The sequence below is a fragment of the Spea bombifrons genome, chromosome 10, assembly GCF_027358695.1.
Source record: "Spea bombifrons isolate aSpeBom1 chromosome 10, aSpeBom1.2.pri, whole genome shotgun sequence".
Taxonomy (NCBI): Eukaryota; Metazoa; Chordata; class Amphibia; order Anura; family Pelobatidae; genus Spea; species Spea bombifrons.
In genome coordinates, this window is record NC_071096.1 from 39543950 (window position 1) to 39567454 (window position 23505).

Genomic DNA, 23505 nt, shown 5'->3' on the forward strand with positions numbered 1-23505 from the left:
GTGTTTCTAGCTCCGCACACGAGCACCGGGCTGGGGGCATCTCACGGGATCATCCCACCCCACGCAGTACAACTGACCCCTCCCCTGCCCACCCGTGACAGTCGGAGAATAGACACATCTCACCACGTGGATTGCCAGCTCCGGTTCGGGGATCTGAGGGGGAGCTGAGTGTGAGTACGGCTGGAGGGGCCCCTGAGGCCGGGGGGGGGGTGCCGTGCCAGCTGCGCAGGATGGGCGGGGGCTTTAAATATGGCAGCTCAGTGTTTTGTCCGTGCCACATCTGGGGTGTGCCCCCCTGCTGCATTCGGCCAGCTGTGGCACGGAACGTGTTAATGGGGCTGATTTGGCAGGGCTGTGTGCAGCATCGTTCCAGGCATCCAGCTGTGGCCCCCAGGACCCCCGTGGACAGGGCTGCAGTGGCTGGGGCAGAGCCCTCTCTCCCTGACACATCTGCATTGAGCTGTCATCTAGTGTTGGCTGCTCTCCCTGGCTCTCTTCCCTCTGTCTGTTCTCCCTCCTCCATTCCCTGTCACTCCCTTCTGTCTTAGTGCCTGGTACAGATCTGCTGGAGAGATCTCTCTGATCATCCTTTCTGTATGCCCCCTTTTCCTGCCCCAGCTCTTGCCATCTGTACCCTCTGTGCCCTGCTCTTATTGCCCCTGGGTATTTCTATAGAACTGCCCCGCACCTCTTCCCGTCCTGCTGCCTCCGCTGGACAGCTCCTAGCCGTATCTCTGCACGGGGCTGCAGAGATAATGAAGCTCCTGGGCCATAAGCTAGAACTTTGGGCAGGTAACGGGCTGTGTGAATGGGTCACCTTGTGTGCGTGTTTACCGGGGCAGTGTCCGTGCCTCCGTGCCGTTACCGTGATAAGTGACCTCGCATGCAAGATCAGTGACGGATGATGATAGATTCCCGATAAACGCGTCTCGGATGAGAAATCAGCCCCATGCCTCGCTCTCCGATCAGCCCCAGGCACCTCCTCGTATTGGCCATTTCACCTCATGGTGCAAGTCCTTGATCTTTCTGGCATGACATGGCTGGGGTTGTTTGTCGTCGTTGCTTTGTAAGGAGACTCATTTTCCTTTAAGCAGCGGGCGAGAGTTTGGTTAACGTTGGCTACGTTGGTTTGCAGTGTCATCCTCCTGGTGGGATGGTCAGTACTCGTGCTATGTTGGCTTGCTGGATCATCCTGCTGGTGGGACGATCTGTGCTTGTGTTACGTTGGCTCGCAGGGGGGCATCTTTTTGGTGTGACGGTCTGTGCTCTGCTACGTTGGTTTCTAGGGTGTCATCCTGCTGGTGGGATGGTCAGTGCTCATGCTACATTGGCTTGCAGGGGGCCATCCTTCTGATTTGACGGTCGGTGCTTGTGCTGCTTTGGTTTCTAGGGTACCTTCTTGTTGGTGGGACAGTTGGGGCTCGTGCAATGTTGACTTGCAGGGTCTTCCTGCTGATGGGATGGTCGGTGTTCGTGCTACGTTGGCTTGCAGGGTCTTCCTGCTGGTGGGATGGTCAGTACTCGTGCTACATTGGCTTGCAGGGTCATCCTGCTGGTGGGACGGTTGGTGTTCATGCTATGTTGGCTTGCGGGGTGCCATTCTCCTGGTTTGATGGTTGGTGTTCACGCTACATTGGTTTGCAGGATGTCTTCCTGCTGATGAGATGGTTGGTGCTTGTGCTACGTTGGCATGCAGGGTGCCATTCTCCTGGTTTGCAGGGTGTCTTCCTGCTGGTGGGATGGTTGGGGCTCGGGCTATGTTGGCTTGCAGGGTCTTCCTGCTGGTGGGATGGTTGGGGCTCGGGCTATGTTGGCTTGCAGGGTGCCATCCTCCTGGTGGGACGGTTGGTGCTCATGCTATGTTGGCTTGCAGGGAGGGCATTCTCCTGGTTTGAGGGTCGGTGCTCTTGTTGGTCTCTAGGGTATCTTCCTGATGGTGTTTGTGCTATGTTGGTTTGCAGGGTGTTTTCCTGCTGGTGGGACGTTTGGGGCTCGTGCTATGTTGGTTTGCAGGGTGCAATTCTCCTCATCCTCCACACTACTTAGATATGAACCCAACCTCATCCTCTACTCCTCCTTACACAGGAACCCAAGCTCATCCTCCACTCATCCTCCTGTGCACCTCAAAGAGAAATCCAACCTCAGCCTCTACTCCTTCTGCTCCACACAAGAACCCAACCTCTTTCTCCACTCTTCCTCAGACAGGAACCCAAACCCATCTTCCACTTCTCTTCAGATAGGAACCAAAACTCACGCTTCACTCTAACTCAGACAGAACCTCATCCTCCACTCCTCCTCAGAGAGGAATCCAACCTCAGCCACTACTCCTTCTCACACAGGAACCCAACCTCTTCCTCCACTCTTGCTCAGACAGGAACCCAACCTCACCGTTCACTGCTTCTCAGATAATAATCCAACCTTGTCCTCTACTCCTCCTCAGCCAGGAATCCAGCCGCATTCTCCACTTCTTAGCCTTTCTGTGATGGTGTGACTGTGCGCAGTTTTATGGGGATCTATACCTTATTGCTGTTCTTTGTACAGGTCTGCTGCTGCCTGAGGTCAGTTTATCCGGAATGAGTGAACTTCGATTTCCCGAGGAGAAGCCTCTTTTAAGAGGACAGGATACTGAGATGGTGAGTACGTGCTACAGGTAGTTTCAGCTGGTCTGGTTTAACACGCCTGCTTTTTCGTGATAGTGCCTGATGAAGACCTTATTGTAGAGAGTTGAAACGGTAGTTCTTCAGGCTTCTCTATGCATTACTAATAGATATTACAGTGTGTGACTGTGGAGTGTGACTGTCCCCTGATGTATGTGTGTCACTGTGGAGTGTGACTGTCCCCTGATGTATGTGTGTCACTGTGGAGTGTGACTGTCCCCTGATGTATGTGTGTCACTGTGGAGTGTGACTGTCCCCTGATGTATGTGTGTCACTGTGGAGTGTGACTGTCCCCTGATGTATGTGTGGTGTGTCACTGTGAAGTGTGACTGTCCCCTGATGTATGTGTGGTGTGTCACTGTGGAGTGTGACTGTCCCCTGATGTATGTGTGTCACTGTGAAGTGTGACTGTCCCCTGGTGTATGTGTGTCACTGTGGAGTGTGACTGTCCCCTGATATATGTGTGTCACTGTGAAGTGTGACTGTCCCCTGATGTATGTGTGTCACTGTGGAGTGTGACTGTCCCCTGATGTATGTGTGTCACTGTGGAGTGTGACTGTCCCCTGATGTATGTGTGGTGTGTCACTGTGAAGTGTGACTGTCCCCTGATGTATGTGTGTCACTGTGAAGTGTGACTGTCCCCTGGTATATGTGTGTCACTGTGGAGTGTGACTGTCCCCTGATGTATGTGTGGTGTGTCACTGTGAAGTGTGACTGTCCCCTGATGTATGTGTGTCACTGTGGAGTGTGACTGTCCCCTGATGTATGTGTGTCACTGTGGAGTGTGACTGTCCCCTGATGTATGTGTGTCACTGTGAAGTGTGACTGTCCCCTGGTGTATGTGTGTCACTGTGGAGTGTGACTGTCCCCTGGTGTATGTGTGTCACTGTGGAGTGTGACTGTCCCCTGATGTATGTGTGTCACTGTGAAGTGTGACTGTCCCCTGATGTATGTGTGTCACTGTGGAGCGTGACTGTCCCCTGATGTATGTGTGTCACTGTGAAGTGTGACTGTCCCCTGGTATATGTGTGTCACTGTGGAGCGTGACTGTCCCCTGATGTATGTGTGTCACTGTGAAGTGTGACTGTCCCCTGGTATATGTGTGTCACTGTGGAGTTTGACTGCCCCTGGTGTATGCGTGTGACTGCCCCTGGTGTATGCGTGTGACTGTGAAGTGTGACTGCCCTCTGCTGGATGTGTGTGACTGTGGAGTGTGACTGCCCCCTTGTGTATATGTATGACTGTGTGTGTGTGACTGCTCTCTGGCATGTGTGTGTGACCATGGAGTGTGACTGCTCCCTGGCCTTTGTTAATGTGGAGCGTGACTGTTCCCAGGTGTGTGTTACTGTGGAGGGTGACTGCTCCCTGGTGTGTATGACTTTGGAATTTGACTGCTGCCTGGTCCGTGTGATTGCTCCCTGGCATGTGTGACTGCTGCCCGGTGTGTGACTGCTCTCTCCCTGGCGTGTGTGACTGCTCACTGGCGTGTGTGACTGCTCCCTGGCGTGTGTGACTGCTCCCTGGCATTTATCTGTTTATTAGAGGACAGTTACATGCAAGGTCATCGGGTCCCGGCACGCGGTGCGGTTTGTTCAGCCCGTCGGTGGTTACATGAGGTTTGTGTCTGTGTTTCAGGAATCTGCGGATACTTTTCTATCTGCCACTGACACCGACTGGAAGGTAATGGGCTGTGGGGGTAGTTACGCTACTTTACATTTATTTATAAAACGCCGGCAGATTCTGCAGCGCTGTTACAGTCAGTAGAACAATTTATAAACACATACAATAACCCACACAATAACCCACACAATAACCCGTACAATAACCTATACAATAACCCGTACAATAACCCATACAATAACACATACAATAACCCGTACAATAACCTATACAATAACCCACACAATAACCCATACAATAACACATACAATAACCCGTACAATAACCTATACAATAACCCGTACAATAACCCGTACAATAACCCGTACAATAACCCATACAATAACCCGTACAATAACCCACACAATAACCCATACAATAACACATACAATAACCCACACAATAACCCATACAATAACACATACAATAACCCGTACAATAACCCACACAATAACCCATACAATAACACATACAATAACCCGTACAATAACCTATACAATAACCCACACAATAACCCATACAATAACACATACAATAACCCGTACAATAACCTATACAATAACCCGTACAATAACCCGTACAATAACCCGTACAATAACACAGACAATAACCCACACAATAACCCACACAATAACCCATACAATAACACGTACAATAACCCACACAATAACCCACACAATAACCCGTACAATAACATACAATAACCCGTACAATAACCCGTACAATAACCCGTACAATAACCCGTACAATAACCCGTACAATAACCCACACAATAACCCACACAATAACCCGTACAATAACCCACACAATAACCCACACAATAACCCGTACAATAACCTATACAATAACCCGCACAATAACCCGCACAATAACCCATACAATAACCCGTACAATAACCCGCACAATAACCCACACAATAACCCACACAATAACCCACACAATAACCCATACAATAACAAACTGATGCAAAAGAGAAGAGGCTCTTGCGATTTTACAATCTTAGGAGAAGAGGGAGATTGGGGATTGGGCTGTGGGGTATTTATCAGGATTGAGGATTTGGCCCCATTGGGTAATTATCAGGATTAAGGATTGGGCTGCATGGGGCAGTTATCAGGATTGGGCTGTGGGGGTAGGTTACTGTGCAGACTATGCATGCGTGTATTGATCTGGGGGCATGTGTCGTTGCCGTGGCGGTGCGCACTCTATATTCTGGCTGTATTGATTTGTGTGATAGGGTAGGAGCAGGGGGCGGGTACATGGCTGCTCAGCCTATCACGGCATTGCAGTCTCTGCAGTAAAAGGAGGGAGGGGTGGAGGAGGGTGGTCTTGCTGCCCGCACAGCTGCATGTGCCTCTGCCTGCGTCCCTCCGCCTGCATCTCTCCATCGCTCTCCCTGCCGTCCAGCACAACACTCTGATTCAGCGACTGTTCTGTGGTCAGGATGCCGGAGCGCTGGGATGGGGTGAGTAACGTCCTGGCGTGTAGCGTGTGCTGATCACGCGTGCCATCTATGTAAGAAGAAGGTGTGATTTGCCCCGTGGCTGCGCTGCTAGGTGTCGCTGAAGGTGAAAATCCCTTTCCTCCCCCGGAGCTGCCGCGCTGCGCCTGTCTGCGCCTGTCTGCGGGGCTCACGTTGGGAGCGTCGCCAGCAGCCCAAGGTCACCGGGAACGTCGCAGCTCCAGGCAGATGCGGGGAGGACGCGCATGTCATAAAATGATGCTCTGCAGAGTATCTGTAGGATTAAGCGATGCTCTGCAGAGAACCCCTCTCTATAAGATAAAGCGATGCTCTGCAGAGAACCCCTCTCTATAAGATAAAGCGACGCTCTGCAGAGAACCCCTCTCTATAAGATAAAGCGACGCTCTGCAGAGAACTCCTCTCTATAAGATAAAGCGACGCTCTGCAAACTACCTGTACCTGCGACGTAAGGCAATGCTCTACAGATCAACCAAGACCATTCCAACCATGAGACATGACCGGTCTGCGCCTAGTCTCTGCGCGTCTCTGCTAGAATGGAGCGGAAAGTGTTAATGCAGAGCAGCATTAGGACGCAATCCCAATAGGTGCAACGCTCTGCGCTCGTGGGTTAGAAAGGGGGGATTTGTTTTAGTGTAAAGGAGGAAGGCTTGTGTCCGGAGCTTTGAGCTGATGCTCTGCAGTACCGGAGTCCGTGAGGGATCGGATGCTCTGCATTTTATTAGAGGAGGGATTAGCGAGATGCTCTGCAGCCTGGCAGCGAGGGGAGGGGGGTGCGATGCTCTGCTGGTTCCAGTGACCCTGTATGTGGCTGTAACCTTGAGAAGGACACAGGCAAGGGGTGGCAGCCAGTGCTCAGGGTGTGATGAGACCAGTCGGGGGCCCTGGAATCTGCGAGACACAGATGCCCCAAGGGCCGTGCAGGTGTGGGGTATGTGCGCTCACCTCCTACCCCCGGCACAACTGGACCCCGCTGAGCTAATGAAAGCGGGGCAATGCGGCTCATGGCCCTCCGCACCCCGGCATGCGGCCCCTCCGGCATGTGGCACCCCGGCATGCGCCCCCCCCCGGCATGAAGCACCACATTTATTAATGGTTTCTTGAACCTGCGTATTTATTGCCCTGGCAGGGGGTAGATCGGGGCTCAGATAGCAGAGCGAGAGCTTTGCAGCTGCCTGAAAAGATTATATTATGGGGTAAAAACTGCAGCCGGGGTAAAAACAGTCAACAGGCCGATATTTATGGAAAGGTGTAAAATAATTGCGGCAGATACACTTTTTTCTCCCCGGGGCGGCTCTGTATGTTGGGCGTGTGAACGCACACGCGTGTCCCGTGTTCTCTGTGCACTGACTGCGTGTCCCGTTTGCGGTAGGAACATGACATTGAGACCTCGTACGGGATGTTACATGTCGTCATCCGTGGAACCCCAAAGGGGAATCGCCCTGCGATACTCACGTACCACGACGTGGGGCTGAATCGTAAGTACAGGGTGACGCGCCGGGGCAGTTTGGGTCAGTTTCCCGCCCGGCCCCGGCTCACTGATCTCTTCTTGCAGATAAACTTTGCTTCAACACATTCTTCAACTATGAAGACATGCAGGAAATAACCAAGCATTTTGTGGTGTGCCACGTGGATGCCCCGGGGCAGCAGATGGGGGCCTCCCAGTTCCCGCAGGGGTAAGTAGAGTACTGTGCTGAGCACACTTTGGGCAGTTTTATCGCGGCCGCTCCTGACAGCCTCTCTCCTAGGTACCAGTACCCAACGATGGAGCAGCTGGCAGCCATGTTACCCAGCGTGATGCAGCATTTCGGGTGAGACACGTCCCTGCGCATGTACAGTGCCGTGCACCTGCGGTGGTGGGGATTGGGGAGTACCGCAGAGCCTGACACGCGTGTGTTTTGCAGGTTTCAGAGCATCATCGGCATCGGTGTTGGAGCGGGAGCGTATGTTCTGGCCAAGTTTGCTGTAAGTGTCCGGCGGTGAGGGTGTGCGGCTGCGCGGAGGTATACCATCAGTGCAGATCAGTTAGCGGTAATGAATGTGCGAGCGCGTGCCAGTTTAGATCCACGAGCGCCCCGGTCTCGTGAACAACCTGGCCTCTTCCCGCCACGTCATGGCTGCCGGTGGCCACTGTCCACGCGAATGCCGGTTGCCACTGTGCGGTTGAGCGGCTGGGGCCGGTTTGCGGGCCGTGTCTGCTTTACGCAGCACTCTGACCTGTGGCTCTCCGTCCGCAGCTGATATTCCCGGAGTCGGTCGAAGGTCTGGTTCTCATCAATATTGATCCCAATGGGAAGGGCTGGATCGACTGGGCAGCCTCTAAGGTATTGGGGCATGTGCGGGTCCAGGGGGGTGTTTGGGGCAGAGTCTTAATGAGGGGTAAATTAGCCTGGGGTGGGGCAGTGGGAGGGGTAAATGAGCCTGGGGTGGGGCAGTGGGATGGGTAAATGAGTGTGGGAGGGGTAAATGAGTGGGGTGGGCTAGTGGGAGGGGTAAATGAGTGATGCGTAAGGCAGTGGGAGGGGTAAAGGAATCTGGGGTGGGGCAGTAGGAGGGCTAAATGAGTGTAGGATGGGGCAGTGGGAGGGGTAAATGAGTCTGGGGTGGGCCAGTGGGATGGGTAAATGAGTGATGTGTAAGGCAGTGGGAGGGGTAAAGGAGTCTGGGGTGGGGCAGTGGGAGGGGTAAAGGGGTCTGGGGTTGATGTCCTTTTTAAATGTTATTCTTTGTATTCAGCTCTCTGGACTCACCAGCTCCCTGCCAGACACCATATTGTCCCATCTCTTCAGCCAGGTACAAAATGACAATCGTCTTGGACGTGGTCTGTGTGTGGCTGCGACGTGGTCTGTGTGTGGATGAGACGTGGTCTGTGTGTGGATGAGACGTGGTCTGTGTGCGTGTGGATGAAACGTGGTCTGTGTGTGGATGAGACGTGGTCTGTGTGCGTGTGGATGAGACGTGGTCTGTGTGTGTGTGGATGAAACGTGGTCTGTGTGTGGCTGCGACGTGGTCTGTGTGTGGATGAGACGTGGTCTGTGTGTGGATGAAACGTGGTCTGTGTGTGGATGAGACGTGGTCTGTGTGTGTGGATGAGACGTGGTCTGTGTGTGTGGATGAGACGTGGTCTGTGTGTGGATGAGACGTGGTCTGTGTGTGGATGAGACGTGGTCTGTTTTGAGCTGCGACGTGGTGAAATTGTTTATGTGGCTTGAAGATCACATAGCTGAATGTGGACAATATTTCAATACTTTGTAGATTTGAGATAATAATTCAGCAGAATAACATGGTATCAATAGGGTGTAGCCCCAGGGTGTCGGTAGGGTGTAGTCCCAGGGTATTGGGAGGGTGTAGCCCCAGGGCGTGTCAGTAGGGTGTAGCCCCAGGGTGTCGGTAGGGTGTAGTCCCAGGGTATTGGGAGGGTGTAGCCCCAGGGCGTGTCAGTAGGGTGTAGCCCGGGGTGTCAGTAGAGTGTAGTCCCAGGGTATCGGGAGGGTGTAGCACCAGGGGGTGTTAGTTGTGTGTAGTCCCAGGGTATCGGGAGGGTGTAGCCCCAGGGTATCAGTAGAGTGTAGTCCCAGGGTATCGGGAGGGTGTAGCCCCAGGGTGTCGGGGCAGTTTTATCACGTGGGTGTATTTTTTCGCAAACTCTCAGGAGGAGCTGATGAATAACACAGAGCTCGTCCAGAATTACCGCCAGCAGATTGCCAGCTGTGTGAATCACAACAATCTACAGCTCCTGTGGAACATGTACATCAGGTAATTGCGCAGGTTCCCCAGTCTGCCTAGTGACCTCCCATCTGACCTGCTGCCAGCGATACGTTACATTCTCTGTGTCTCCTTCAGTCGCAGAGATCTCGAGATGAACCGCCCCGGCACTGTACCAAACGCCAAAACACTGAGGTGAGTGCCTGCGCATGCATCTGTCTCTCTGTCAGTCTGTGATGTATCATGCCCCGTCTCCCCACGCCTCTCCGCATTGTACAGCACAAAGTACACCCATTTCTCCTGCACCATCGCTGAGACCTGTGTGTTTCTTAGGGCTCCGGTGATGCTGGTCGTTGGAGATAATTCCCCGGCTGAAGACGGTGTGGTGAGTGGCACTCGCAGTAACGGTCTCCCTCCAGCTGCCCTCTCCTTCCACACACTGGATTCGGTGGTCTATGCGCTGAGGTCCAAGCTTGGGACGTTCAGCACAGCACAGGGCGGCAGAACAATGCTTTGATTCCCATTTTTCTGGTCCTCTGCCCTTGGTGTCTAGCGGGGGGAGTAGGAAATAACGATGCTGGGATAGGACTAGTACTGGGGTGTGTAACGAGTGTGGGAGACATACTGAGTATTGTCACTGATTCCACTCACGTGGGCAGCACTCATCCTGTGTGTCTTTCAGGTCGAATGTAACTCCAAACTGGATCCAACAAACACAACGTTCTTGAAGGTATCTGAAGCCTCTCTGTGAATGTTTCCGCTTCTCTGCCAGTCTATAGCTCTCCTCCACCTCATGGCTCTCCCCTCAGCCCTGGCTTTACTCTAAGCCCAGCCTTCATCATCCTCCTCCTCTTTACTCTAAACCCAGCCTTCATCATCCTCTCCCACTTTACTCTAAACCCAGCCTTCATCATCCTCTCCCACTTTACTCTAAACCCAGCCTTCATCATCCTCCTCCACTTTACTCTAAGCCCAGCCTTCATCATCCTCTCCCACTTTACTCTAAGCCCAGCCTTCATCATCCTCTCCCACTTTACTCTAAGCCCAGCCTTCATCATCCTCCTCCTCTTTACTCTAAACCCAGCCTTCATCATCCTCTCCCACTTTACTCTAAGCCCAGCCTTCATCATCCTCTCCCACTTTACTCGAAGCCCAGCCTTCATCATCCTCTCCCACTTTACTCGAAGCCCAGCCTTCATCATCCTCTCCCACTTTACTCGAAGCCTAACCTTCATACTCTCCCACTTTACTCTAAGCCCAGCCTTCATCATCCTCCTCCACTAAACTCTAAGCCCAGCCTTCATCATCCTCTCCCACTTTACTCTAAGCCCAGTCTTCATCATCCTCTCCCACTTTACTCTAAGCCCAGCCTTCATCATCCTCCTCCACTTTACTCTAAGCCCAGCCTTCATCATCCTCTCCCACTTTACTCTAAGCCTAGCCTTCATCATCCTCTCCCACTTTACTCTAAGCCCAGCCTTCATCATCCTCTCCCACTTTACTCTAAGCCCAGCCTTCATCATCCTCCTCCACTTTACTCTAAGCCCAGCCTTCATCATCCTCTCCCACTTTACTCTAAGCCCAGCCTTCATCATCCTCTCCCACTTTACTCTAAGCCCAGTCTTCATCATCCTCTCCCACTTTACTCTAAGCCCAGCCTTCATCATCCTCTCCCACTTTACTCTAAGCCCAGCCTTCATCATCCTCCTCCACTTTACTCTAAGCCCAGCCTTCATCATCCTCTCCCACTTTACTCTAAGCCCAGCCTTCATCATCCTCTCCCACTTTACTCTAAGCCCAGCCTTCATCATCCTCCTCCACTTTACTCTAAGCCCAGCCTTCATCATCCTCTCCCACTTTACTCTAAGCCTAGCCTTCATCATCCTCCTCCTCTTTACTCTAAGCCCAGCCTTCATCATCCTCTCCCACTTTACTCTAAGCCCAGTCTTCATCATCCTCTCCCACTTTACTCTAAGCCCAGCCTTCATCATCCTCTCCCACTTTACTCTAAGCCCAGCCTTCATCATCCTCTCCCACTTTACTCGAAGCCTAACCTTCATACTCTCCCACTTTACTCTAAGCCCAGCCTTCATCATCCTCCTCCACTAAACTCTAAGCCCAGCCTTCATCATCCTCTCCCACTTTACTCTAAGCCCAGTCTTCATCATCCTCTCCCACTTTACTCTAAGCCCAGCCTTCATCATCCTCCTCCACTTTACTCTAAGCCCAGCCTTCATCATCCTCTCCCACTTTACTCTAAGCCTAGCCTTCATCATCCTCTCCCACTTTACTCTAAGCCCAGCCTTCATCATCCTCCTCCACTTTACTCTAAGCCCAGCCTTCATCATCCTCTCCCACTTTACTCTAAGCCTAGCCTTCATCATCCTCTCCCACTTTACTCTAAGCCCAGCCTTCATCATCCTCTCCCACTTTACTCTAAGCCCAGCCTTCATCATCCTCTCCCACTTTACTCTAAGCCCAGCCTTCATCATCCTCCTCCTCTTTACTCTAAACCCAGCCTTCATCATCCTCCTCCACTTTACTCTAAGCCCAGCCTTCATCATCCTCTCCCTCTTTACTCTAAGCCCAGCCTTCATCATCCTCCTCCTCTTTACTCTAAGCCCAGCCTTCATCATCCTCTCCCACTTTACTCTAAGCCCAGCCTTCATCATCCTCTCCCACTTTACTCTAAGCCCAGCCTTCATCATCCTCTCCCACTTTACTCTAAGCCCAGCCTTCATCATCCTCCTCCACTTTACTCTAAGCCCAGCCTTCATCATCCTCTCCCACTTTACTCTAAGCCCAGCCTTCATCATCCTCCTCCTCTTTACTCTAAACCCAGCCTTCATCATCCTCCTCCACTTTACTCTAAGCCCAGCCTTCATCATCCTCTCCCACTTTACTCTAAGCCCAGCCTTCATCATCCTCTCCCACTTTACTCTAAGCCCAGCCTTCATCATCCTCTCCCACTTTACTCTAAGCCCAGCCTTCATCATCCTCCTCCTGCGTTTTTCTCTATGTCTCCCCCTGTATCCTTCTCTAATGTGCTTCTCTTTCTCCTTTGCAGATGGCCGACTCCGGTGGGCTTCCCCAGGTCACACAGGTAACCCATCTCTTTAGCGTGTGCATTCTGACACAGCCAGCGCGGGGTCATAGAGTCATGCGCTTGTGTTCTGAGAATGTGAAGCTGGCCATGGTTCTAGTACCGGTGGCTGAAAAGGGCAAGTTACACCCTCTGCCTCTCATTGTGTCTGTGGGTTTATTTGCGGCACCGCGCCCCTGTCTCAGTCTCGGTGTGTTAGGCGAGTGGGGTAATTAGGGTTAAAACTCCACCAGGCCCACGCAGGCATTCACCGGCCACGTGAAGCGCCCGACTCCCGCACAGCATCCCGTGTTCGCGTGTCTTTGCCGGATGGAGGGTAATAAGATGCGTGAAGCGGCTGGGAGGCTTCTGATTGCTGCGATTATTTTATTATCGTTACATCCCGTGAGCCGTGAAATTGTCTTTTATTTTCCAGCCCGGGAAGCTCACGGAAGCCTTTAAGTATTTCCTGCAAGGCATGGGATACAGTAAGTGCCTGCGAGAGTGGGCTGGATAGACTGCTTGTGTGAACGTCTGTCTCTCATCCCTCCCTGCTCCTGTGCCCCCGCGTCTCTGTTCCTGTGCCCCCGCGTCTCTGTTCCTGTGCCCCCGCGTCTCTGTTCCTGTGCCCCCGCGTCTCTGTTCCTGTGCCCCCGCGTCTCTGTTCCTGTGCCCCCGCGTCTCTGTTCCTGTGCCCCCGCCTCTCTGTTCCTGTGCCCCCGCGTCTCTGTTCCTGTGCCCTCGCGTCTCTGTTCCTGTGCCCCCGCGTCTCTGTTCCTGTGCCCCCGCGTCTCTGTTCCTGTGCCCCCGCGTCTCTGTTCCTGTGCCCCCCGCGTCTCTGTTCCTGTGCCCCCGCGTCTCTGTTCCTGTGCCCCCGCGTCTCTGTTCCTGTGCCCCCGCGTCTCTGCTCCTGTGCCCCCGCGTCTCTGCTCCTGTGCCCCCGCGTCTCTGCTCCTGTGCCCCCGCGTCTCTGCTCCTGTGCCCCCGCGTCTCTGTTCCTGTGCCCCCGCCTCTCTGTTCCTGTGCCCCCCGCGTCTCTGTTCCTGTGCCCCCGCGTCTCTGTTCCTGTGCCCCCCGCGTCTCTGTTCCTGTGCCCCCGCGTCTCTGTTCCTGTGCCCTCGCCTCTCTGTTCCTGTGCCCCCGCGTCTCTGTTCCTGTGCCCCCGCGTCTCTGTTCCTGTGCCCCCGCGTCTCTGTTCCTGTGCCCCCGCGTCTCTGTTCCTGTGCCCCCGCGTCTCTGTTCCTGTGCCCCCGCGTCTCTGTTCCTGTGCCCCCGCGTCTCTGCTCCTGTGCCCCCGCGTCTCTGTTCCTGTGCCCTCGCGTCTCTGTTCCTGTGCCCCCGCGTCTCTGTTCCTGTGCCCCCGCGTCTCTGTTCCTGTGCCCCCGCGTCTCTGTTCCTGTGCCCCCGCGTCTCTGTTCCTGTGCCCCCGCGTCTCTGTTCCTGTGCCCCCCGCGTCTCTGTTCCTGTGCCCTCGCGTCTCTGTCCATTACCCTTGTTACCCTCACCTTTGTCCATTTCCCCTGTTACCCTCACCTTTGTCCATTTCCCCTGTTACCCTCACCTTTGTCCATTGCCCCCGTTACCCTCACCTCTGTCCATTTCCCCTGTTACCCTCACCTTTGTCCATTTCCCCTGTTACCCTCACCTTTGTCCATTTCCCCTGTTACCCTCACCTTTGTCCATTTCCCCTGTTACCCTCACCTCTGTCCATTGCCCCTGTTACCTTCACCTCTGTCCATCACCCCTGTTACCCTCACCTCTGTCCATCACCCCTGTTACCCTCACCTTTGTCCATTGCCCCTGTTACCCTCACCTTTGCCATCGTCTTCTCTCTGCTCGTGTTTTCTGGCCCTGACGGTCTCGCGCAGGCTCGGTGCTGATTCTCTGGGGGTCTGTAGTTGTCTCCCTGGTTCTGCGATGATGCTGTAGATCTCTGTCTCTCTTCGTTATGTGTTATCTCGTTCTCAGCCATCTCTCCCCTTGTCTCTGTCTCCCGTCCCCCTCTCTCTCTCTCCCAGTTGCTTCCCTGAAGGATCGGAGGCAGAGTGCCAGCGCAGGTACCCACGTGCCCCATCACCTGCTCTGCCGTTTGTGTTATGCTCTCTGTGGCCCCAGAAATGTGCATGTCACCCCGTCCTTGTGTTTCACCCACAAACGCAGGGTGTGCTGCAACCACCTCTGCGTATTGCCCCATCTACCTCTTGTACAGCGCTACGGAATATAATGGCGCTATAGAAAAAAAAATATGTATATGCAAGGGAACAGGAAGAATGCCCCCCATGATTCAGGCACAAAGGGTGACAAAGGGTGGCAGGGCCTACGCTACTTTGTGCAGCTCCAGCCATCCAAAATTGGCCAAAATGTACATTAACTGCAAAGTGTTGGGGAGAGAATTTCTAAAGCGTTACCCAGAGCATCGTCCCAAGAGCATGGCAACGCAGGCACTCTGTGACGCGGGTTACCACAGGGGGTAAAGAACGGCTGGCAGCATCTACCCCACAGAGAAAGGTCAGGGGATAGTTGGCTTCCATGGCATGTAACACGTGGGAAGATTACCATAGTTTAATGGTCGCCAGGCTGGAGCAGCAGCAGCAGGGCGCCCAGCTCCACATCTTCCCCGGTGCATGCTGATGTCTCTGTCCCGGGTGGACGGCGTTTCCTGCGGGTGACACGCCGCCCCTGTTTGCCGTCGGGATGGAGGACCTGGACTGGGTTTGGATGTTTTTGCTAAGTGCCACGTAGCTTTGAGTTTGACTTTCTGTCCCTCTCTGCCATCAGTGCCGTCGGCCAGTATGACTCGTCTTGCCCGTTCCCGCACGGCATCTCTCACCAGCGCCAGTTCTGTGGATGGAAGCCGTCCCCGGCCCTGCACCCAGTCAGAAAGCAGCGAGGGCATCGGGCAGATGAACCACACCATGGAGGTGTCCTGCTGAGCACTTGGCGCTGGGACCCTGAAGCCACCTCTGCTCTTCTTACCCCGTCATCTCTCATTCCCTCTCTCCCCGCTTTTGCTTCCTGTTTCCAACTCACTGCACCCCCTTTAAACAGCGTCTGGCGTTTCTGGGGATCCTGTAATGAGAATGGCTGTGGTTCAGTGTTTTAGGGTTCGTTCCCCAGATTGGATGTAAGGGCACCCCCCCCATGTTAGTCGAGGGGGTTGCGTAATAACACGAGTATGACCAAGACCAGTAAACCCTGGCAGAGCGTCAGCTCTGCAGACAAGAGCGTACGCTGTTTGATTACGTGGGGGTTAAACAATAGGATTTGTATAGTGTAGGTGAAGCAGGCAGGGAAGGGGTTACTGGAGATGAGACCATGTGAGAGTCATCGTCCGTGTCCTGTCTGCCTCCGCTCCGGCTCAGTGTCTCCGCTCCAGCTCCTTGCGGATTTATTTGTATTAATACCCACACGTGATACATAGAGAGATCTTCCGTCGCCCATCTCTGTGACCCCACTCCGTGTACTCTGTACGTTTTGGTTTTTTTTGGTGGAATTGAATGGTTCCTGGTTAATCTTTCTCCTGTCTCTGTATGCAGTGACTCTGTAATCATATATAATCTATAGGAATACTCTTTGGTGTGTACATTGTGGTGGTTGATGCTTCTAGTTGCAGTAAAAGCCATCATTACAATATCCCGTGAAGAGATAAGAGAAAAATAAACGTCTCGGATCTGCTGGTTTGGCTTCAGACTCGTTACTGAATGCGCTGTGCAGGCTCTGGGGGTATTTGCAGGAGACCGGATGAGCCGGCGCATGTTACTGACCCGCCATGACAGCCAACGCCACCCGTTACTTTATACATTGCAAATCTATAGAGCTAAACACGGAATAAAGAATACTGTTACGACACGTGTTCCAATCAACATGGAATATATAATATATTACAGCACGTGTTCCCAAAAACACGGAATACATATTATTACAGCACGTGTTCCCATACACACGGAATATATAATATTATTACAGCACGTGTTCCCATAACCACTGAATATATAATATTATTACAGCACGTGTTCCCATACACACGGAATATATAATATTATTACAGCACGTGTTCCCAAAAACACGGAATACATATTATTACAGCACGTGTTCCCATACACACGGAATATATAATATTATTACAGCACGTGTTCCCATAACCACTGAATATATAATATTATTACAGCACGTGTTCCCATAAACACGGAATACATATTATTACAGCACGTGTTCCCATACACACGGAATATATCATATTATTACGGCACGTGTTCCCATAACCACTGAATATATAATATTATTACAGCACGTGTTCCCATAACACGGAATATATAATATTATTACAGCACGTGTTCCCATACACACGGAATATATCATATTATTACGGCACGTGTTCCTATACACACAGAATATATAATATTATTACAGCACGTGTTCCCATAAACACGGAATACATATTATTAAAGCACGTGTTCCCATACACACGGAATATATCATTATTACGGCACGTGTTCCCACAACCACTGAATATATAATATTATTACAGCACGTGTTCCCATAAACACGGAATATATAATAATATTACGCACGTGTTCCCATACACACACAATATATAATATTATTACAGCACGTGTTCCCATAACCACGGAATATATCATATTATTACAGCACGTGTTCCCAAAAACACGGAATATATAATATTATTACAGCACATGTTCCCATACACACGGAATATATAATATTATTACAGCACGTGTTCCCATAACACGGAATATATCATATTATTACAGCACGTGTTCCCAAAAACACGGAATATATAATATTATTACAGCACGTGTTCCCATACACACGGAATATATAATATTATTACAGCACGTGTTCCCATACACACGGAATATATAATATTATTACAGCACGTGTTCCCATACACACGGAATATATAATATTATTACAGCACGTGTTCCCATACACACAGAATATATAATATTATTACAGCACGTGTTCCCATAACACGGAATATATAATATTATTACAGCACGTGTTCCCATAACACGGAATATATAATATTATTACAGCACGTGTTCCCATAACACGGAATATATAATATTATTACAGCACGTGTTCCCAAAAACACGGAATATATAATAATATTACAGCACGTCTTCCCATACACACGGAGTATATAATATTATTACAGCACGTGTTCCCATAACACGGAATATATAATAATATTACAGCACGTGTTCCCATACACACGGAATATATCATATTATTACAGCACGTGTTCCCATAACACGGAATATATAATAATATTACAGCACGTCTTCCCATACACACGGAGTATATAATATTATTACAGCACGTGTTCCTATAAACAGGGAATATATAATATTATCACAGCACGTGTTCCCATAACACGGAATATATAATAATATTACAGCACATCTTCCCATACACACGGAATATATAATATTATTACAGCACGTGTTCCCATAAACACGGAATACATAATATTGACATGTCTCCCCTGATGCCCCTTCTCTCCTCCCTTGATTTCCCCCCCCCTCTCTTCCCCTGGCCCCCCTCTTTCCTCCCCTGATGCCCCTTCTCTCCTCCCTTGATTTCCCCCCTCTCTCCTCCCTTGATTCCCCCCCTCTCTCTTCCTCTGATGCCCCTCTTTTCTAGGAGGTCAGAATGTTTGCTGGGTATGAGGGGATCGCAGGGTTCTACAGCCCTAAAGCCCCGCCCATACACATATAACCCCTCCCTAGCCACACATCTAACCACACCCACAAAACAAAAGTGCCCGTTAGTGGCCACCTAACATGCGGGGGGTGGGGGGTGCTCTTTATATTGGGGCCTTTTGCGCCTCCAGATGTTGCCCTCCTTAGAGGCAGCTGCAGTCTCGCCTGCCGAGGACGGCTGCGGCTCCTTTAGGGGGCGGGGCTACGTACCGTCCCGGAAGTAATCAGACTCAGGACGCGGAGGAACACGTGGGTTGCATAGAGATTTGCAAAGAGTTGGTGAGATGGGTCCGGAGAACAAGAAACGGAAGATGGGGGACTCAGGGGCACCCGGTAATTCCCAACGAGCGCCCTGTCCGCCCAGGCTTCCTCCCCTGATCCAGGCCGGCGGGGGAGCGGAGGAGACCGGGGGGGCCTGTGCTGTTTCGGGATTCCTGGACTGGTGCAAGAAAATGGGGGTGGATCTGAACCACAAGGTGAGCATCACGCCCGGCCCTTGGAGAAAATGCTTGGGGGTGACTGTATCGGCGCATGTACAGGGTGCCCCTGGTATCTGTGAGGGTATAGGGTGCCCCTGAGGGCACATGGGGCATCGGTACAGAGTGGCTCCGAGTATCTGTGAGGGGACATGGGGTACCTGTGAGGGGACATGGGGTACCTGTGAGGGGACAGGGTGCCCCTGGGTATCTGAGGCTACATGGGGCATCGGTACTGGTCCGAGGTGTTACGGGTTATCTGTGAGGGTATATGGGGCATTGGTGCAGGTACAGGGTGTCCCTGCGTGTCTGTGAGGGTCCCTGGGTATCTGTGCGGGTATACAAGGCATCGGTACAGGGGGTCACTGTGTATCTGTGTGGGTACACATGGCCCCGGTACAGGATGTATGTTTGCTTTGTGCCCCTAGGTATATATCAGCACGTATGGCACCGTGTCGCAGTATGGCATGCTGGCAGAGGACGATCTACCTGCCGGGGAGGTTTTGTTCCGTCTTCCCAGATCTGCTCTTCTATCCCAAAACACAGCGAGGATTTGCAAACTACTGGAAAGAGGTAAACTGCCACGTCCCAAGCATGGTTAACACGAGGGACAGTGACACGTGTCTACGGCACGCTACCAGGGACCCGAGTGACTGGGTGACACGAGGGACGGCGACATGTCTACGGCACGTTACCAGGGACCCGAGTGACTGGGTGACAGAAGAGACGGTGACATGTCTACGGCGCGTTACCAGGGACCCGAGTGACTGGGTGACACGAGGGACGGTGACATGTCTACGGCGCGTTACCAGGGACCCGAGGGACGGTGACATGTCTACGGCGCGTTACCAGGGACTCGAGTGACTGGGTGACACGAGGGACGGTGACATGTCTACGGCGCGTTACCAGGGACCCGAGGGACGGTGACATGTCTACGGCCCGCTACCAGGGACCCGAGTGACTGGGTGACACGAGGGACGGTGACATGTCTACGGCGCGTTACCAGGGACCCGAGGGACGGTGACATGTCTATGGCGCGCTACCAGGGACCCGAGGGACGGTGACATGTCTATGGCGCGCTACCAGGGACCCGAGTGACTGGGTGACACGAGGGACGGTGACATGTCTATGGCGCGCTACCAGGGACCCGAGTGACTGGGTGACACGAGGGACGGTGACATGTCTACGGCGCGCTACCAGGGACCCGAGTGACTGGGTGACACGAGGGACGGTGACATGTCTACGGCGCGCTACCAGGGACCCGAGTGACTGGGTGACACGAGGGACGGTGACATGTCTACGGCGCGCTACCAGGGACCCGAGTGACCGTGTTGTAGGGTTAGTTTGCGGTAAGTTGCTGAATCCAGGCTACGGGTAACATGTTATAGCGAGTTAGTCGCGCGTTGCTTCCTGCAGCCTGCTCTCCGGAAGTTTCTCTGCCCGTCACGTACCGGAAGCGTTGTTCCTGGTGCCTCTCTCTGTACGTATCGGGGGCATCGGCTGTTCCTAACTGTTCTCCCGCTTCCCAGAACAGACGGTCCTGGACAGCACCTCTGGCTGGGTGCCCCTTCTCCTCGCACTCATGTATGAAGCGACAGACAGCACCTCGCCATGGGCTCCTTACTTTGGCCTGTGGCCTGAACTGAACCCTCCGGATCTGCCGATGTTCTGGTGAGCGACCTGCGGCCTTTCTTCCGCTTAGTGGCCCGTGACGCCTGCCATGTTAATGCCTCGAGGACGTTTAGTTTTATTTGCTAGTAGAATGTGGCGATCGAGTATCCGTTGCCTGCGCCACCTTCTCATATGTGTCTCTGTGTAAATGTAACCCCCGGGATGGTCCGCGCATGTTCCAGGTCAGAGGACGAGAGGAGGCAGCTCCTGCAGGGCACCGGGGTGGCGGAAGCTGTGGAGAAAGACCTGCGCAACATCGAACGTGAATACGACTCCGTCGTCCTTCCTTTTATCAGGAGACACCCAGAGACGTTCTGCGCGGAGAAGCACTCGCTGGATCTGTACAAGAGGCTGGTGGCATTCGTAATGGCTTACAGGTGAGAGGTCGCAGAGGTCAGAGGTTAAATACGTTACTACCAACACCATGTGTGAGACGGTGAGACGATCCTGCACGGTTACCACCACGGGGTAACTCTTTCTACCAGCAGCCCCACCGTGGACAGTCGGGGTAGGGCTCCCGTCACTCAATCACTTTACTGCTTCAGGGGTGCTATTTTGCTAAAATACCCCAGTGGGGTAACCACGACCGTGCAGCGGGGCGCCGTTTTTCTGGGGTCAAATGAGATAAAAGCAATGAATCGTTTTTACGATATTAATCACATTATCGTAAACGAGCTCTGCCAGCGCAGGAAGAAGCCCCGTGGGCAGTATTCGGGTAGATGCGCGGTGCCCTGTTATTTTTGTAATAGTGATATGGCTGAGGGGGTGTATTTCAGCTGTATAAATAATCTGCTGCCCACTGGAAGTACGATGCTTTTTATCTGCTGGTGGGCTCCGTCGACTTCCGATAACACGAGGATTTGTTTAGTTTCCAGGAGCCGCTGGAAGGGGACGAGGACTCTGAGAACGACGTCCATCCGCCCATGATGGTTCCTGTGGCCGACCTATTAAATCACGTGGCGCAGCACAACGCGCAGTTAGAGTTCACGCCGGTGAGTTCTGGCGTACGGTGTGACGCGCCAAGGGGTCGCAGCTTCTGATTTACTGATCGTTTGGGAAGTCGGGTGATTTTGCCTCCTTGGAGACTTGTTTTTTTTTGCATGACTTTGCTTGGAATTGGCAGAATTCGGATTCTTTCTCTTGCCGCCCACCGTTAAAAGGGTGTTTGACCCGTGAAAGTCCCCCAAAATATCTCATGACTGACAGTAAGCTGCCTGGGGCAGTCTGATTGTACCCTATACCCCCACTGACCGTGCTCTGTACCCGCAGGAATGCCTCCGCATGACCACCACGCGCCCGGTCCAGGCCGGGCAGGAGCTCTTCAACACGTACGGGCAGATGGCAAACTGGCAGCTCTTGCACATGTACGGCTTCTCAGAGGAACATCCACAGAACAGCAATGAGACTGCCGATATTCAGATGAAGACCCTCCGGGAGGCTGCCCTGCAAGGTTAGTGGAAGCGTGGCCTATCCCACACTCACATCTACCCTATCCCACACCCGCACTCACAATACGTCTTCCACATGACTCCAGCATCTGAGTTAAACACCAAACGAAGCTGCTGCTAGGCGTGCAGGATACGCTGTCTGCAGCTCTGTGCTAACCTTCCCGTAATGTGTATATATAAAGGGGGTTTATTGCCACCACAGCAGCTGACTGAGCAGGTGAACGCTTTATCGGCTGCCGCAGTGACAGGCGTTAATATACCCTAAAAAAAAAAAAAAGGCCAAAGATACCTTTTTTAAAGTTCCATCGTGTCCCTTTTGCAAATGCACAGAGGGGATCTGCAGCATTCCCTATTTGCCCCTTCAGCCCCCAAGCTATTTTCGGTGAAGATGCAGGAGCTCCGTACACGATATGCTTGCCGCCAGTTGATTCCAGGGTCACGGTTCAGGGGAGACCCCCATATGTGGAAAGCGCACCGGCTGACTTGATTAGCAGCTGGCAGGAATCAGACCTTGCGGAAGCGGGTTGCTGTAATGCTGCAGCTTCTCCCTCACGCGTGCTTTTTATTTATTCGTTTGGTAAAGTCCTCACAGCGTACTCAACTCCCGGCTGAACCTACACACATTCTGCATTTGTTTTCATGCTCAGACACCCGTACCAACCACGCATACAAGATGCGTAGTCTTATTCCGGAGCAGCTAGCATTTTGTGCTGTGTTCCAGTTGCAGGCTCAGAAGCGGAGCGATGCCGCGTGAACGAGCGCTGGGAATTCCTGCGCCTCATAGAAATGGTGGGAGAAGACAGGGCCTTCGTCTTTGGATCCAAGGAGGTCATGACTGAGGAGGAACTGCAAATGTGTCTGAAGGTGACGCGAAAAAAACATAGTTGCCCCGTTACAGTGCGACCTGGGAGTGGACAGAACGTATTCGGCCCCCAACCTATACTGGCAGCGAGGTCCTGTCTTACTGGCGGCGGTTAAACTCTGAGCAGGTGACCCGGCCTAAGACAGGACAGTCAGGCCAGCTGTTATCTTCCACCGGTCGAGTTTGGAACAGACACAGCCATTTGTGTCCACCTTCAGTCATGTCTTCGCTGCCTGTCTAGTAAGGTGTGTGACTCCATGCTGTGCTCTCTCCCCGACCAGGTGCTCTGTATGACTGCCGAGGAGTTTGAGGAGTTCAAGGAGAACGAGGGCTGGGAGGAAGATGATGAGGAGGAGGAAGAGCAGACAATGACAATACAGATGCTATCTAGACTGCCAGTATGCTGGCGCAAGTTACTGCATATCAGTGCAACGCTCACCCTCGAAACGTACGCGACGGACCTGGGTACAGACCACTCCGCGATAACAGATGCTGCGGCATATTCCAAGCTGAGCTCCAGGGAGAAGCACGCTCTGCAGGTTCGATACGGCCAGAAAGTCATCTTACAGCAGATCCTGGAGCATACAGCCTGCTAGGAACTGTTCCATCCGTGCTACGTGTACCTGGGGCCCGAAGCTGTGGAGCGGAGGAACGCGCCTTTCCGTGTAGTTTATAACATGAAATGAGATCCGTTTTAAATAAACACCAATATAGCCAAAATCGCAGCGTGGAATACCTGATT

General features: G+C 52.5%; 2 protein-coding genes across 7 annotated transcripts; both read left to right on the forward strand.

Moving 5' to 3' along the window:
- On the forward strand, positions 1-16254 carry NDRG4 (NDRG family member 4). 5 transcript variants are annotated; one of them, XM_053448440.1, is made up of 17 exons: positions 1-170; positions 2542-2633; positions 4293-4337; positions 7166-7271; positions 7349-7469; positions 7542-7604; positions 7698-7758; positions 8031-8117; positions 8530-8586; positions 9446-9549; positions 9637-9693; positions 9832-9883; positions 10181-10228; positions 12566-12601; positions 13017-13068; positions 14599-14637; positions 15359-16254. In XM_053448440.1, the coding sequence occupies exons 2-17, from the start codon at positions 2574-2576 to the stop codon at positions 15511-15513; spliced, it is 1143 nt and encodes a 380-aa protein (XP_053304415.1). In that variant the 5' UTR covers positions 1-170; positions 2542-2573; the 3' UTR covers positions 15514-16254. The 5 variants fall into 5 exon arrangements, with proteins under 5 accessions (XP_053304415.1, XP_053304413.1, XP_053304414.1 ...); XM_053448438.1 differs by lacking the exon at positions 1-170 and adding an exon at positions 562-792; XM_053448439.1 differs by lacking the exons at positions 1-170; positions 14599-14637 and adding an exon at positions 563-792.
- A 2259-nt stretch (positions 16255-18513) lies between these two features.
- Positions 18514-23483, forward strand: SETD6 (SET domain containing 6, protein lysine methyltransferase). 2 transcript variants are annotated; one of them, XM_053448435.1, is made up of 8 exons: positions 18514-18782; positions 19211-19355; positions 20312-20453; positions 20636-20830; positions 21322-21445; positions 21723-21903; positions 22623-22765; positions 23045-23483. In XM_053448435.1, the coding sequence occupies exons 1-8, from the start codon at positions 18591-18593 to the stop codon at positions 23357-23359; spliced, it is 1437 nt and encodes a 478-aa protein (XP_053304410.1). In that variant the 5' UTR covers positions 18514-18590; the 3' UTR covers positions 23360-23483. The 2 variants fall into 2 exon arrangements, with proteins under 2 accessions (XP_053304410.1, XP_053304411.1); XM_053448436.1 differs by lacking the exon at positions 18514-18782 and having other exon boundaries at positions 19222-19355; positions 20317-20453.
- Positions 23484-23505: the final 22 nt, after the last annotated feature.